The sequence below is a fragment of the Erpetoichthys calabaricus genome, chromosome 1, assembly GCF_900747795.2.
Source record: "Erpetoichthys calabaricus chromosome 1, fErpCal1.3, whole genome shotgun sequence".
In the NCBI taxonomy this organism is placed as follows: Eukaryota; Metazoa; Chordata; class Cladistia; order Polypteriformes; family Polypteridae; genus Erpetoichthys; species Erpetoichthys calabaricus.
This window is the reverse complement of record NC_041394.2, coordinates 77011098-77028707: the sequence shown is the minus strand read 5'-3', so window position 1 is coordinate 77028707 and position 17610 is coordinate 77011098. Positions and strand designations below refer to the sequence as shown.

The following is a 17610-nucleotide window of genomic DNA, read 5'->3' as shown; positions in this document are numbered from 1 at the left end:
ATAAAAACCTGTGCTATTGCTTCATTTTGAAAACAGGCATGTTGTCTGTCCATCTCTTTTTGGAGTTGAAAATATATCTGTGCCACACCAATAGTTGCTCTGATTTATACAGTGGCTTGATGGCCATTTTAGTAACTAACATTAGCCAAAAATTTGATGCTTGAGAATTTACCCTTGGTCTTGCTCTTCTGTCACTTTAAGCTAATTATGAGGTACAAGGTAAACAACAATGTACCCAAAAGCCCTCATTTCACATTTCCTTACAGGCATATACACACTGGTTAGCTTATCTGAGCTTAAACATAACAGAAACAGTTCTTTATAAAATTTGCTGTACATATGTGTATTTCTCCCAGAGTTCTATCTTCAGCATGTCTATTTGCATTGAAGAATTCAATGCCGTGTTAAAATACATTTTTATTTCCTTCAATTTATTTAGATGATGGTTCAAAAGATAAACAGATTTAATGGATCCCGTTTCTAAATTTTTCATACTCGGCTCCAACTGTCTTCAGAAAGTTTTACCTTTCTCACTAGCCTCTCAAATACTTGTCTTCAGCTATTGGTTAAACAACACACAATTAAAAGCAATGCTAGCTTTCCCTCATAAGCCCTGCAGTATAGCTATAGATTTGGTCACACGGTATATTCCCTTAAAGGCTATATCTTATCTTAATACATAATTCGCCTGCCTCCTCACTCACTCATTCACGTCTGTCCGAAGCCGAATGTGCAGTCGCCTTCTGTGCACGTCCGAAGCCAAATGCGCAGTCGCCTTCTGTGCAGCTGCCCGAAAAACCTTACGAGACCGACATCCAACCCCAACATCGCGGCAGGCGCGGATTTACGGCCGCAAAAATTCAAAGAGAAAGGCGACTTCGATTAAAGCTCTAGAGGCCTGAAAGGCAAATTCGACTACAGCTCGAGGCCTAATTACGCATTCTGATTCAATTACGCATTCATTCAATACACCTATATCAGGTTTGTGGTGCTTATACTTATTACTATTCCATATTGTACTGGAACATTCATCATTCAATATTATACTATAGGCCTGGAAAATTCATCAACTAACAGTACAAGCGGACTACAATCATTACAAAACAACTTCTTCGTTACTTATAATTTGTTCTTCATACACTGCTGACACAAACTCGTGCCCGTTTCATCTTACGTTGTCGAAATGGGCTCTTTGTCTAGTCTAAAATAAAACACACAATTTAAATATTCTTAGTTAGTAAACTAAAAAAAACTCAATTTTTCAAACTTCACTACAAAAGAGTAACCATGCTTGTATTCTTCTGTTTAGTTTAAGCCACCACATTTATCATTATCCTGAAACTGCAACATGACCAAGAAACTGACCTCTTCACCGTTGTTCACCACTGAAACAAGTGAACAGGTAACAAACAGAAATGTGTTACCACAATGACCTTTTTTTTACCAAATATCCCTACATTATTCTGGTCCTAATCTCCAGCCACTCTACCTGCTGCATCGTGATAGTATACCATTTTAAGGAAACCTACACTGCCTTAAGGATAAGACAAAAGTGACTAAGACTGAATTCATGGATCTTTAATATGCCTATGCCATATTTGCCCACAACACCAGAGAACAGCAAACAGCAGCAAACAGCTTTGAATCTATAAAGACTATTTGTGTTGCTACTGTCCTGTATCGCAGCAGCATTTGAGAGACCTATTAATACCAGCTAAAAACTCCCAAGGAATTCCAACAGAACTTTCAAATAATAAAATGCTGCTGCAGAATAAATGTTACACAAAAATGAGATAGCATTGAAAACACTCATTTAGAATCAAGGCATAAGCAAATATAATTCCCAAATCAAGCTATAACACCAATGAGAAGAAATTTGTATTTTTCTTATGTTTTCATCAGGAGGTCAGCAACATACAAGTAGCACTGGGTAATATAAAAAAAAACTGTATAACTGCTGTTGTGATTGTAATATATCAGCATCATACAGTAAGTGGAGATGATTCCTGCCTTGTGCCTCATGTAGCAAGGATATAGACTCTTGCTCCCTGCAACTCTGAACTGTGAGTTTAACTAACAACATGAATACTGATAAGAGCACATTGCTACTTGGATTAAAAAGGCAAATGCACATAAAATTGCTCATTTAACCAAGACAGTTCAAAGAAGCTAGTCATTATAAATGTATACTCTTACCATGTTTTTTCAGAAATCAGGGCATACCAAGGGAAGCTGACAAATGTTTTAATATACTTTATTTTAAAAAAATCACTAGATTGACTCTGAAAACTATAAATCACCTCTTCTAGTGTGCACTGTCAACAAAATAATGGAAGCAATTATAAGTTACATGATAGACAAACAGATATTCAGTATAGGTGTATTACAATGGAAGAGCTACTTGACCAGTTCTAAGATGGCAGGGCATAAGTTATGAAGGAAGACTAAAGGACTTAAATAATGTCATCTTAAATAACAGAGAGTAAGAGGAGACATGGCAAAACTGTTTAAAATTACAAACAAAGGAAGACCAAAAAATGACAGCCGATATTGTTAAATAATTTTTTAACCTGAATATGTGTGCAAAAATGGTAACTTTTCAATGGTAAATTTCACGTACAAAGTTGTTTTCTCTTTAAATTGTGTAACTGAAAGTGCCAAGTTAGAAGTCTCCAAATTCCTACCCAATAGTTTGGAAATATTAGTTAAATGTAAAACAACAGGGTATGCTGAGCTGAGTTACCCATTTTCATTAGAACATTTTTTATGTAACTAAGACAGTATGCTCATGTTTTTTAGAAGCCAAGCACATAAAATGCATATCAAGATTATTAATATTATGACTAACTAGCAAAATACTCGCGCTTTTTTAAAATTTTTATTAAGAAGAAAAGTAAACCTTTTTAAACTGAGGGAAAATATACCAATAATTATTTGTTAAGGATCTCTTTGTATAGCATGTTGTCAGTTCGGCCCTCCGGTTGTAATATGACCAAGCTGTGCACTGAGCTTACTCTTGAGCATGCAACGTATATTTGGCCATGTGAAAAGCAATCTTGCCCCAAATCAATGCCAACCTTTTGTAGGGTCTGTCCCTGAGACTTATTAATTGTCATTGCGAAGCACAGCCTTACTGGAAATTGGAGGCGTTTGAATTGAAATGGGTTTCATCGATAACTTTGCATCCAGCTTCTGAGAGTTTAAACATTCATAAAAATCAAAGTGTCCACTACTCAAATCGTCACCTGTGAATCTAAGATGTTTAAGAGGCATTGGCGGTTGTCCAAAGGTGTAAAATATTTGGCCAATTCGGTACACTTGAAAGCGACAACCGAACGATTCAGCGGCAGCCATCAACTCACATGCAGAACCATAGGTTAAGGGCTTAAGCATTTCACTCTTATAGTGCTCCTGTGTAGTATAATTATCTCCTGTACCGTCATCAGTCCACACCTTGAACCTGTCCCAGTCATTCAATACATAAGACAAAATGTTCCTCTGGATATCAAGAGTGAGCCTGATATGGCCGTGCAATATGTAACACAGAGAATGGAAAAGGCAGTCACCATCTCTCGGTAAGTGACAGTTGTTTGATTAATGGTGATCACCTCGATAGACATGTTAATGAGGGTACGGTTGGAACGATAAAGGAAATGGGTACCTGAGCAATGTAAACTAAGTCTAAAATACCTACACAATAACTATAATCGTAATAAACGAACAATAAAACAGCAGAGAAGCCGTGGATTAAATAAAAAGGCTGCAGTTATCAGCATGGAGACGTGAATACCGTGGCGAAGCAAGGAAGGGAATGAAGAGACCGGAGTGACGGACGGCCTTATATAGGCAAGCAGCCAACTACGTGGGAGGCGTGGGGATGGGGAACCCGATCACCTCGATAGACATGTTAATGGGGGTACGGTTGGAACGATAAAGGAAATGGGTAACTGAACAATGTAAACTAAGTCTAAAATACTACACAATAACTATAATCGTAATAAATGAACTATAAAACAGCGGAGAAGCCGTGGATTAAATAAAAAGGCTGCAGTTATCAGCAGGGAGACGTGAATACCGTGGCAAAGCAAGGAAGGGAATGAAGAGACTGGAGCGACGGATGGCCTTATATAGGCAGGCAGACAATTACGTGGGAGGCGTGAGGATGGGGGACCCAACGCCGCCTCACACGGCAACCGAGCTGCAGGCTATGGACGTATATATGTATGTAAGTAGGATTCAGTTAGCGTTGGGAACCCGCGTACCAAATTTCTTGTAGATGGGCCCATAACTAACAAAGACCGTTGGAACGTTCAATATGGCGGCCGACAGTGGCGTCATACCACCAAAATAAGTACGTACATCGGTTTCGGTTAGCGCAGGGAAGCCGCCTACCAAATTTCGTGAAGATGGGGCCATAAATAAAAAAGTTTAACATGACGGACGTTGTCGACCGTTATGACCGTTATGCTTAGAATTTTAAAATGAAACCTGCTTAACTTTTGTAAGTAAGCTGTAAGGAATGAGCCTGCCAAACTTCAGCCTTCTACCTACACGGGAAGTTGGAGAATTAGTGATGAGTAAGTCAGTGAGGGCTTTGCCTTTTATTAGTATAGATGCAAACCATAGTGATAAGACTGGTATAGATCAGCTTATAAATAAACATAATTCATATGTAAAGCACACTTTAGACAAAATAGTGCCTCTCAAAACAAAGACAGTCAGCATAAAAATAATTCACCAAGGTTTAATGATACAGCACAGTCTTTTAAACTGTAATGCTAAAAATAAGGAAGGACTCTAAGATTATCAGTTTCCTGTTCATGATTCCTGCTTTCAATTATGTATAGGCATCATAATTTGTTCTCACCATTTTATATAAACACAAAAAATGAAACTTGTAATTCTGCAGGTAAAGTGATACATATCTTTAAAAATATATAGCAAATATCTACTTTAATTTATGTATGATTTGTTGTAAGTTACACTTTATTTAAGGCAAGTATTAATGTTAGAGCATGCATTGTTTAAAAAAAGTCCAAAATGGTATGCTCTTCATTTTAATTTTCATATATTACAATTAATGAATGTTAGATATGGACACAAGTTTTAGGGTGTATCTATAATAATAAAAGGCAAAGCCCTCACTGACTGACTGACTGACTCACTGACTCACTCATCACTAATTCTCCAACTTCCCGTGTAGGTGGAAGGCTGAAATTTGGCAGGCTCATTCCTTACAGCTTACTTACAAAAGTTAGGCAGGTTTCATTTCGAAATTCAAAGCGTAATGGTCATAACTGGAACATATTTTTTGTCCATACACTGTAATGGAGGAGGCGGAGTCACGTATCGCGTCATCACGCCTCCTACGTAATCACGTGAACTAAAAACAAGGAAGACATTTACAGCACGAGTCACACGCGGGAACGAAGGTAAATGACGTTAATTTTTGACTGTCTTTTAATACTGTGTAAGCATACATATTAACACATGTGCAATTAAACGTGTGCATTTACGGGGTGATTTCTCAGGCTTAAAACCTCACCTTTTATCAAACGCGGGAAGAAAGGTAACTGACGTTGTTCACTGTCTTTTAATACTGTGTAACCATACCTTTTAACACATGTCCAATTAAACGTGTGCATTTACGGGGTGATTTCTCAGGCTTAAAAGCTCACCTTTTACTAAAAAGGTAAATGCAAAACTATTTTCAATCAGTTTATTAAAACGCTCCCGTTAAGGATTGCAATAACATATTCGCGAGATAAAAGAACGAAGTAGGGGGAAATGGAGGAACAGCCGCAAACAGCGAAGAGCAAAAAATTAATTAAACAATTGAGAACGGAGCGAGTTAAGCATACAAGCATGTTCATAAGGGAAACAAAGCACGGTGTAAAACGTAAGTTTAAATTAAGTTTATAGAAACGCTCCCGCTGCGGATTGCAATAACATATTCGCGAGATAAAAGTTTAATGAGAAGACACGAGGTATAAACGACAGTTTGCATCACTTTGTAACAGAGTTAAAATTGCTGTAGCGAGAAACTTTTAACTGCCGGGTCTTAGCTAACATTAAATAAACCCGTGGACATCGCAACATCACACAAGAGAGTGGCTCACGTGAAGTGACTGAACGCAGCAGGAGTGATCACTTGCATTAATCAAACCTGTTCAAAAAACACATTACACAATTGATAAGGTAGGAAAAGAATATGAAACAAGGCACGGTATAAACCGTAACTTTATAAGTTTATAGAAACGCTGCCGTTTGCAATACCATATTCGCCCCTGCGAAGCGCGGTGATTTTGCTATATATATTAAACTATTTCAACCATTGTATGATCTGCTTCTCGCAACTGAAAGAGGGCACCGTGGCAGAAGTTAGCCGACTTGCTCACCAACCACAAGCGTTACCTGGTAGGTAACCACCCATACAATCAGATTGTGAATCAGACTACGAATGCCTGCAATGTAATTACCCCGATCTACATGCTGTCAAATGAACGAACCTCACGCCGTGGCACAACGTTAGGGGCTTCGCCTCTACGTCCGAGGATCGATTCCCGTAAGGGAGTGCAGTAACTCTGTACTCCTGATGAGCACACAATTACGGCGAAACACGTGTCGCATACTATGCATCTTCAAAGCATGGTGTAAACAGTAAGTTTAAATTGAGTTTATAGAAACGCTCCCGCTGCCTTTTGAAATACCATATTAGATGACTTTGTAACAGAGTTAAAATTGCTGGAGCGATAAATTTTTAACTGCCGGGTCATGTCGCGTGTTCTTGGGTAGGTACACCAAAAAATTTATACATTTATGCATGTAATGGGCAAACAAAAAATGTACTATACCCGAAAGCACTACAGTAGTACTCAATGTATCTTTACTTCTTAAATGTTAATGTTTTACTGTTTAATAATTTATACGATTCTTATACGTTATTCAGATTCTTTTATCAAAATACCAGTAACCGCACTCCACGATAACGTGGAGTGAATACACTTGACATGACCATTCATAGTATTTATCCTCTTTCTCTGTACGTTTACCATTCGTTTGCTCAGAGGTTGATGCGCTTGCTGCTTAATGAGCAGCTCTTGACCCTAGCGTCCCGCTGCTTCTCTTCTTTCGTCGGCATCTTTTCCCGTTAAAACTGATTTCTTTTAAAACTTAGTATGTTTTCTTTAATTTTTCAGTTAAGCTGGCACTTAAGTCTTCAATCAGCCTCAAAAATGATTAGCGAAGGTGGTAGACAATGAAAACGTCAGCCGTACGCATCCGCCACGCACGCACTGGTGCGCGCAGCTGTGAGTTGATTCTACAATAAAATAAAATAAACATAAAAAGAGTAATAACTTGCACCACCGCTATTCAATTACACTTGCCTAACGCCTCTCCTAAGGGGAAATACTGTGGGATCTGGACATCCGTCAAAGCAGCAATCACAAGCCCGATTACAAAGCGGGAAGCTGTGATTTGTCGTCTCCCTCCCATGTAACAATCACAGCCCGTGTTGCAACGCACTATGTATGTATATGTATATATGTGTATGTGTCTGTATATGTATGTGTGTATATATATATATATATATATATGTGTTCATATGTGTGGGAAAGCGAATAGTAGATGTGACGTAGTATCTGTGTACCAAATTTCAAGTCAATAGGTGAAACGGTTTGCGAGCTACAGCTCATTTAAAATCCTGGACAGACAAACTAATAGCCATGGTACTGTTTTATAGAAGAACATTTTAATGTTTAATAATTTATATTTATATGCAATGTGCTTCTTATATATTACTTCATATTCTCAAATGATAATGATGTTAATGTTGTTTATATTGATTTCTATGTTATTGTAAGTGCTCTTTATTTGTGGAAAAATAAATTTGGCAATTTAACTTATTTTATACATACATTTTATTTTTTTCTCTTGCACTCACTGAGCGAATCCACTGGCTAATCAGCTATATATATATATATATATATATATATATATATATATATATATATATGTATGTGTATATATATATGTGTGTATATATATATATATATATATATATATATATATATATATATATATATATATATATATATATATATATAGATAGATATATGTGTATGTATGTAGATATACAAATATGTATATATATGTATATATGTTTATATATATGTAGATATACAAATATGTATATGTATATATGTATATATGTGTATATATATGTAGATATACAAATATGTATATGTATATATATGTATATGTGTCTGCATGTGTGTGTATATATATATATATATATATATATGTATGTGTATATATATGTTGATATATGTATATATATGTGGATGTGTATATGTATATATTTATGTATATACAGTATGTTTATGTATATATATGTTTACATAACCTCTTTAACACAGTACTTCTCCGCTGCGAAGCGCGGGTATTTTGCTAGTTTGTAAATAATTCTAAATGTTTGCCCCCTTACATTTGTATTAAGTTAAATGAGGCGATAAAGTAAATATTTTATAGGTCTATCCTTTTTAAAATTTTAAATAAAGAACCTATAATAATGAAAAATGAGGCATCAAAGTTAGCATGAAATAATCTACAATACAACTTTTCAATTACATTTAATCACACCTCCTAGAAATAATTGGAAAAAATTAAAAACTAAACCTACTATCAAACACTTAGTGCTCATATGAACCTTTTAAGAACATAAAGTGTTCAAACCTATTTTATGTACAATACTTATTAACAATCAGTTAGGCCTGAAGCCTATACTAGCAGAATCAGGTGAAAGGCAGGAACCAGCCATGGACAGAGTGCCAGTCCCTCGGCAACCATTAACAGACCCACACTCACACAGGGTCTATTTAGAATTAACCTAACACACAGAAGTCTCATTCAGATATGGGAAGAACAAGAAAACTCTTCACAGACAAGTGGATGCAAAATTCAAACTCATGATGCTATATTGATGAGGCAGCAGTGCTAAGCACCATGACAATTTGCTGACCTATATTGTTTTATTGCAGTTATTAACTAAAAAATACACACACCAATGATATACCTTTTTCACAAATCAATGAATTTAACAAATAAAATTCTGGAAAGCAAAGCAACATTGCTTATGGTACACATAACATGAATATTTACTTTCAGTGACTTACTTTCTTTATTGCAGTCCAGTCTTCCAATATATCAATATCTCTCAGCATGTAGACAATATATGGTCCTACATCATAGTTAAGAAACCTGAAGGGCTTTAAAGTACACAGCATGCACCACCAAGCAAGCAGGTTGCACAGGTGTATGTAATATTAATGTTGAACAATGAAAAGAATTTAAGTTCTGAAATTTACTATTGTATGAAGACTGTGATCCAGTTAACCACTAATTTTCTGAATTTGTGATCAATAAAATAAGCTTATTTTTCAGCCTCACAATTTTGTGTTCTAAAATTAGTGGTTTGCAGAAGAATATTGATTCAGAACAAAACCCACAGGGGGATTCTTGGTAAACACTATCAAATACGTGAACTTGTTCTTCACTGACAACAGCCCCTAAAAAGCTGATTTTGTGAAATTATCTAATTATATATGAAATGGCAACTAAGTAGACTAATAGACTTTATTGTATAATTGAAGAAATTATTCCCATAATTTCTTTTTAACTGGGAATATAATACTGTAACAGTATTTGCACAATTGTATTTCTAGCTTTCGTGATGTCCCAAAATCATTTTGTAGTTTTATGTGTATTACTTAGGTGGCTTCTTCCTCTTTGCTTAAGAATAATCAATTTAATGGTACTCAGTTATAGTGCCAATTTATTAGTTACATATTAGTTATCATATGTAATTAATTACTTTTCTCTGTACAATATTTGTATTTTTTTGTACAAGGGGCTAATTTTATAAGTTCACTTAGGCTGCCTACTGTTGAACATGATACATACAGACCTTGGTGGTGTTGGCATGAAAAGATTGCAGCAGAACACCATATTCAGTAATGTTACAAACGTGATAGAAACTGATTCATTCAAAGCTAAAAACTACTAAAAATCTCAACTCTGTATCAGCCTCAAATCCTAAACTTAGTGCTGTCTCAGTATACAGTGGATTTGAATAAATATATATCAACCAAAAACAAAAGTTACTAAATGTCTATACTCTCTCAAAATCACCATCCTTGCTCTTCTTTTCACATTCTGAAAAATAGCATCTCTGTCAGCTATAGAAAAAAACATTCATTCTGTTAAATCAGTGCTTGTCTGCATAGGTTAATTTGCATTTTTTTATTTCTTTTTCTTACTTCAAAAAGCACTTAATGCTGATTGTTGATTATTATTGCTAACTTATTGACAATGTGCAAGTAGACAACAGTGTTGGCTTTCTTAAAACCACAAAGCTATGCATTGATAAAAAATGGACACCAAGCTGCCTTAAAGCTTTTCTAATCATGATCAACTCACGAAGGGGGAAACTCCCCCTCTCTTCAAATGCTGCCTGTGGGTCATCAATGAATTTAAAAAGATAAAACTGGGTCCTATGGCTACAAACGTTGAGAAACACAACTCTAAGGTAAACGCTACAATCCAGCAAGACAATTAAATTGTTAATCCATAGTGGCTGAGGAAAAAAAAAACACAGCAGTTGCTACCTTTAACCTTTTGTTATTGCCATTATGTAAACTTTGTGAACACTGATGAACTTGTCTGGAGCAGTGTACTGTCTAAGGGGTTCAGCTTATTTGCAGAAGGAGGTGGGGGTAATATATACTAAATATATACTAAATATCGTTCTTACTGGATCAGTTGTGTGAAATTGACTATGCTTAGAGCCACAATGTCCACAAAACACTTGCTAAATGCGTTTTCTTTCAGCTTCACCAAACCTTGCTTAACTTTGTTTATGCAGGTGGGATTCATTTGGATAAACCAACACACCCCATTTCTCTGAAAGATCTCTATCGGCGCAGTTATGCATTAGATTAGAATGTTGTTCTCACTACTGCATTATTAATAGTAAATATCAACAAATAAAAAAAACACATCGGCTAATTTTGTTTTTTTTACAGCATCACTAAATTTCAATAAAATCTATAATGGCATTTTTTAAAATTTTGGGGTATTTAGTTTTTAAATTGTGTTTTTTGTAACCCTAAATATTGATATATCAAAAAGTATTTTCTTAGTGGATATCTACTGCCCTAGATATACAATCCTGCCAAATTTCAGCTTTTTAGCTAAATAGGAAATAGTGTTTTTGTATTCTATACAGTTATAATGTGGAGGAAATGTAATGAATAGGATGTCACTTTAATTTTTGCTTTAAATGGTTATGTAGACATATATCTGATTTTTTGTATGTTTATATAGTATAAAGTATGTTTACACATAGATATAACTTTATACATCAATATAGAAATATTTTATTTTGTATTGATAACATGAGACACAATACGAGAAGAAGTGTATATTGAGTTATTGGGCAAATGTAAACAATATTTCCATAAGTTAATAAAAAGAACAGGTGCAGCATTCTGCTGCTGCTGTTTGCTACAGTGTTTAGCATCCGAGATCTTTCTCCTAGTCTAATCACCTGTACAAAGCTTAAAAACCAAAAAACTCAGTGACAGACAAGACGTTTGTCAGAATTCCTGTTGTACCACAGACTCTTGTTTCATACAGTGAGGATGATGATATACTCTTTTACTTCTGAAGTTTCATGTATGTTTCAAGTTTTGAAAGCTAAGTGCTGTTTTTATTCTATATTGTTCATGTGTTCCGTCCCTGCTGCCTGTTTTCAGGTGTGTGTGGGCGTGTGCTAGCATTAGACTACATCATAAGAACTTACTTTTCAGAGAAAGTGTGCTCCTGCAAAATACAGCAACAGCTTGTATTACAATGAACATCTGAAATGTCTTGTTTATTTTGGCATGCAACAGTAATCCCAAAATGTCAGTCATACATTGAATACAAAGATTCCTCAATTTAATTTATTTTTTAAACAGTTATCTGGGAAAACAAAAGGATACCAGTCACTAGAGTTGGTTTCTTCTTCTTCTCTGGCTTTGTGGGGTCCCACTTCCTTTTATTCCTCTTTGATTGAAACTCATCAATCCACCATTCTTTAAAATAAAAAAAAATAATTTTTCACTTATTGCTTAAAAAGAAGCTCAGTTTATGAGATCTTTAAAACCATATCATAGAGTTGAAATTAACTGTGTAACTTATCTGTCCAGTACTTAAAATATCACTCATTATAATATCAAAATTTCTTAGGTTAATGTATACCTTACTGTGCATTCAAACTCTAATGACAACTGGCGATAGAAAACAAACTGTCAGATCATGAATATAATGTTTTAAAAGGAAGATAATAGACAAGCAAACAGAAGAACAATAATCATGGAATTTGTATTCTTTTACAATCTACAATTTTACAATCTTCCACCTCCACCCAAAAAATGAAAGATTGATGAAGTTCTTTGAAACAAGTAAGGAAAATCAAGCAAAATGGAATAAAGTACTATTCATATATGTGGTACAAAATCACGAGTGTAACGAGAATATGCAAGTATATAGTCATGTCATGTTTTGCCAGATAATTGTTAATCAGAAGCAATTACTAATGCAGGGGATATACAGTGGATGTTAATATTGTTCCTGTTTTGTCATCTGTTAACATTCTTGCAAATTGTGAGCCAATGGCACAGTGACAAAGTTCTTCTAAATGATGCATGATTCTTTGGTGGCTGATACACAAGCAACCATTTGGTAAAGAAGCTGAAATGTATCTATGAAAAGGTTGTCATTTTGTGGCACTGTACACAAAGTTCACTCTTTTGATCATACCCTGTAGACCTATCAGTAACAATGAAGCTATACCTGCTAGTGGAGGTACTCAATTACTGATCTGGAAACAGTGCCTTATGATAGATGTGTCATTGCTAGTTGCATACTCAGTTCAAGAGCTTTATTTTATTTTTGGTCATAATCATCAGCAAATGCGGCATTTTAATACATCTTGGAATGTGGGCCAGTGGCCACAGATCATATGACATCTGCCATGATAAAAATGTAGATTTTCTCTTCTCATTTGTTTGCTGGAACCACATTAAAATACTAAGTTCATTTTCACTTATTTATTATTGTTAAGTAACTTTAAGAACTTATATTAAAATAATCTATAGATGTCTGTTGTACAAGTTGACCTCATTGGAACCTGTAATTGCAGGCAGGAAGGTGTACAAAAGAATAAAGGCAGTGCCAACAAATGCCTTGACATTAAGGGACAAAAAGGCAATAGCCTATAGACATATATTGTCAAATTTCATGCCATGAGAAAGGACACTGTCAGTATGCAGTATATTCTGCAGTTCTGTTAGGTGCCCTGGAAGTGATATAGGAGGTAGCACCAACAAGTGTGGGAAAATAGCAAAGCTGCCAACATCTCTAGCTGCTAGAGGCCATACAGTCCCACGCTAGAACAATTGGAGTCATGATGTACCTTCAATAAGTTCCCTAAGAAAGTGTTTCTCATCTTTTCTGGTGTTGCAACCCACTTTTTCCCATGTAATTGTCTTTGGGACTCAACAATGGGGGTTGGGATCCCCCCTCTGCAACTCCTATTGGTGAATCAAGTATGATCATCAGGGCCAGGTTCTCCTACTAGTTGATGAAATCTGAGATGTGATTCGTCAAGACCCACTCGCAAACCACTACCATTATAAACAATAGCAACTTGCAACCCTCCAGCAGCAGCTATTTTTGGGTTGTGCCCCAGTGGTTCATAAATACTACCATAAGAGATCCAGTCCTTTAAAAGCTTTGAAAGACTTGGCTGCACTACCGAGAGGGAGTATCAGAGGGTGGTGTGACCTGTTAGTCTTTTGTTTTTCTTGGAGCTGACTCTGACTCTGATCCCAATCCCTAAATCCCTGTCCCTAATCTCTGAAGGTGGTATTATGGTTCAACTGTAAATGATATCAGGATGGGGCTAGAAGCTATTCCACCGTTCCCATGCGAGAGGACTGTGGACAAGTACTCATCTGGCAGAAAGAGGTGAGGATAGAGACATGAACAGAGTAAGAGAGAGAGAGAGAAAGAGATTGGGAGCATGTGCTGATAGCACTTTGCCACACCCACCAGCCGACAAACCACCTGGACTGGGACCCAAGTACAGAGGGTGACACCTCAGTACCACATTAGAATAGTGGGAAAATTATTACGGTGGCTGGAGTGCCAATCCTGCCACCAACCCCCAGGTTTTCCCTGTAAGTTGGAGGAACTGCTTGCAGGGCTGAATGCAGATTCACGTCATACACAGGACAAAGCAATTGTAAGTTAAGGGCCTTGCTCAAGGGCCCAACGAAGTAGAGTCACTTCTGGCATTTGCAGGATTCAAACCGGCAACCTTCCGATTGCTGGCACAAATCCCTAGTCTCAGAGCCACAGAGAGAGAGAGAGATGGTAGATTACTGAAGGATGTGACTTTGCATTGTTTGGCAAGTGGGCAGCTAACAATGTTAATAATCAGGGTTCAGAAGCTATTAAGAAAGGCCCAAAGAAGTTCTCTATCCATCCATCCATTTTCCAACCCGCTGAATCCAAACACAGGGTCACGGGGGTCTGCTGGAGCCAATCCCAGCCAACACAGGGCACAAGGCAGGAACCAATCCCGGGCAGGGTGCCAACCCACCGCAGGACACACACAAACACACCAAGCACACACTAGGGCAAATTTAGAATCGCCAATGCACCTAAACTGCATGTCTTTGGACTGTGGGAGGAAACTGGAGCGCCCAGAGGAAACCCACGCAGACACAGGGAGAACAGGCAAACTCCACGCAGGGAGGACCGGGGAAGCGAACCCGGGTCTCCTAACTGCGAGGCGGCAGCGCTACCCACTGCGCCACCGTGCCGCCCAGAAGTTCTCTAATGTTTTGTTTTATTTAATGAAATTTCATATTTAAAAACTTTGCCCTCCATTGCATTTTTTATGATTCTTAATGTGTGTATATGTGTAACTGGCAAGATACTTTGTGCTTTATTTTCATTATATTACCTTGTAAATTTGTAAATGTAGCGAGTGCTCCGGGTCTGTAAAGGGAGTTTACTATACAAAAATAAATGGAACTAAATTCAATTTAGCTCAACTGGGAGATATTATGTAAATAACATTCAGTATTTACTTTTGAGTTTCCATTGAGTCTAACCCTCCACAAGACAACAATTTTGAAGAGCAATGGACAGACATCCCAATGCAGCTGTTGCTTATAAATAACATGTTTCACTTACAAAGGTGTTGAATTTAAGCATTCTGCTGCGTACTGCAGCTTACTGACCTGAAGTGAGGTCAATACTTTGTCGAGCTTCCTCCAGTCTCTGGATCTTTTCCAAAAGTTCATTATGCATGTTGTCATATAACAGTATCTTCTCACTCTTCCACCCAAAATAAATTTAAAAAAAAAAAAAAATAAATAAATGAACTTCAGAAAAGACACACTTTAGCTATTATTCATGTTCTAGATATTTTCTTGATTGAAATATTTAACAGCTGTGTCAAATGAAATCAGGATTTACTAGTACAGATGCTATACATGTACTCTAGACTAAACCCAAATGATCTTATTATGGAAGAAATTACCGGTAGATTTTTATTTGGGAAACTTTATCCATCTTTTGTAACATGTTGTTCTAAGTTCATTTTAAGGCTTTTTACTCTTGCTTTGGGAAAAATAAAATACCTGACCTTATATAATTCTAACCAAAACTGGGGACTTTACAGTTTACTCAAGTAAACAACATGCACATTTTCACAGAATTGTCATTTCTTAACTGAATGAATGGTACATATATGACACAGACACTTATAATATTATACCATTAGAATAGGGAGAGAGAGGTGCTCAGAGTATCAGATATCATGTAATCTGTATTTTCCAGTCTGAAATTACCAAACTTCAAGTCAAACATTGTTAATTGTTTGAAATGAGACAGTCTCTCTGAAATGTTATCTTATTATACAGAAGGCAAAGAAGGTAAGAAGCAGTATTTGTATGCTGTGTAGATCACATAAGTCTTGTTAGCTGAACAATTAATAAATTCCACACATTTTAGTCATGAAAATTATTTAAAATTTTTAAAAAAGTAAAACTAATCTAAAAAGTCTGATTGCTGAAATTGGACTGTTAGTTCACTTAGAATTCTTCACCTTCAAGTGCTGCATTGCACCTTGCATTTCACACTCATATTTATTTTTAATCACTTCTAAACACAGCTTCCTGTAGACTCCTGCAATTGAAAAAGACAAATCCTCTGTATTAAACAAAAATAAAAAGTATGTATGCACATATGCAGATCAGATATCTTAAACCACTTTAATACAGTAATTGTACAGTAAATATGAAGAATTGTTTAGTAGTAATCTAAGTTTGTTACCATATCAATAAATAAAACTACTTTAAAGGACATTTAAAAGTACATTATTACTTCATTTATGTTAAAAGATAAAACCACCAACAAGTTAGAAATAAATCAATAACTCACTTAATCAGATAAAAAACAAAATTACAATAAGACATACTTTTTTTAATCATCAGTATCACAGCAACTGAATTCTCAGCATAATTTTATATACAGCAAGACTTAACCCAGGGACAGACACTTGGCTATCACAAGACATCATAATTCAGTGAAAACCTATACATAATTAGGTGACTTGCAAATCTACACAGAGGACGACCAGGGCAAGATTCAGGCTTAAGTTCCTGGAACTGGAAACCAGCAATAACCAAAATGCATGACTACCTACTTGTTTTATCATGTTAATCATTTACATACATCTTGGACTAGTGGACATCTGTAGAAGTGCTCATTACATCAGAGAACAGAGATTCTCCTATTCAAAAACAATTCATTCAATTCATACATTTCCAAACAAGACTTCTGTTTTTCTGTTGACATGTGTTGATGCGGTGCTGTTTCATCCCACAGTGAGCCATTTTATATACGTTTTTACTCATACTTTTATCATGTATTTTCAAAGTAATTTGTCTACTTGTAGTCACGCATGACTATAGTGTCAACTTTCTCTGCACTCTGATACTGTAAAAAATTGAGGTACTATTAAGTTTTCAGAACTTTGGTTTTGAATTAGTACTGAAATATCTATACTTTTGAAATCCCTACTTAGAAATGCAAGGCATTAGTGCTATCATTATTAGTCTGACTACTAAAGCATCCATCATATATAGTACATCCTCCCTAATATTCAGTTTTCTGTGGTTTACCTCTACATAAAAGGTAAAAGCTAACTGAATGGTGCACATGCACTGTGACGGACTTAGGTAACATACCTAACTGGATTCTGCCTCTTCTTTTATTTGTCCATTTTATTAACTATCACTGCATTAGCTTTTGTAGTTACAGACAACCATTCAAGAAAATTAAACAATAAAATAAAGGTCTTGTATCTGTGCTAAATTTGGATTTTGCCTCAGAGCTAAGTCTTGAATTGCAACACATACCTTTTTGCTCATGTTTTTGTTAGGTATAATAGACAAATAATACATTAAAGGTACTGTATGGTTTTCTCAA

The 17610-nt window shown here is 35.9% G+C and overlaps 1 protein-coding gene across 1 annotated transcript in view; it reads right to left on the bottom strand.

Annotated features, from left to right (window-relative positions):
* LOC114652164 (breast cancer metastasis-suppressor 1 homolog) overlaps positions 1 to 17610 on the bottom strand; it is a 94805-nt gene that overhangs the window by 49975 nt on the left and 27220 nt on the right. The window contains exons 5-8 of the mRNA XM_028802398.2: positions 16226 to 16305; positions 15357 to 15453; positions 12045 to 12137; positions 9177 to 9241 (exon numbers count right to left, since the gene is read on the bottom strand). Coding sequence (XP_028658231.2) covers positions 9177 to 9241; positions 12045 to 12137; positions 15357 to 15453; positions 16226 to 16305 — 335 coding nt within the window. The remainder of the gene's footprint in view (positions 1 to 9176; positions 9242 to 12044; positions 12138 to 15356; positions 15454 to 16225; positions 16306 to 17610) is intronic.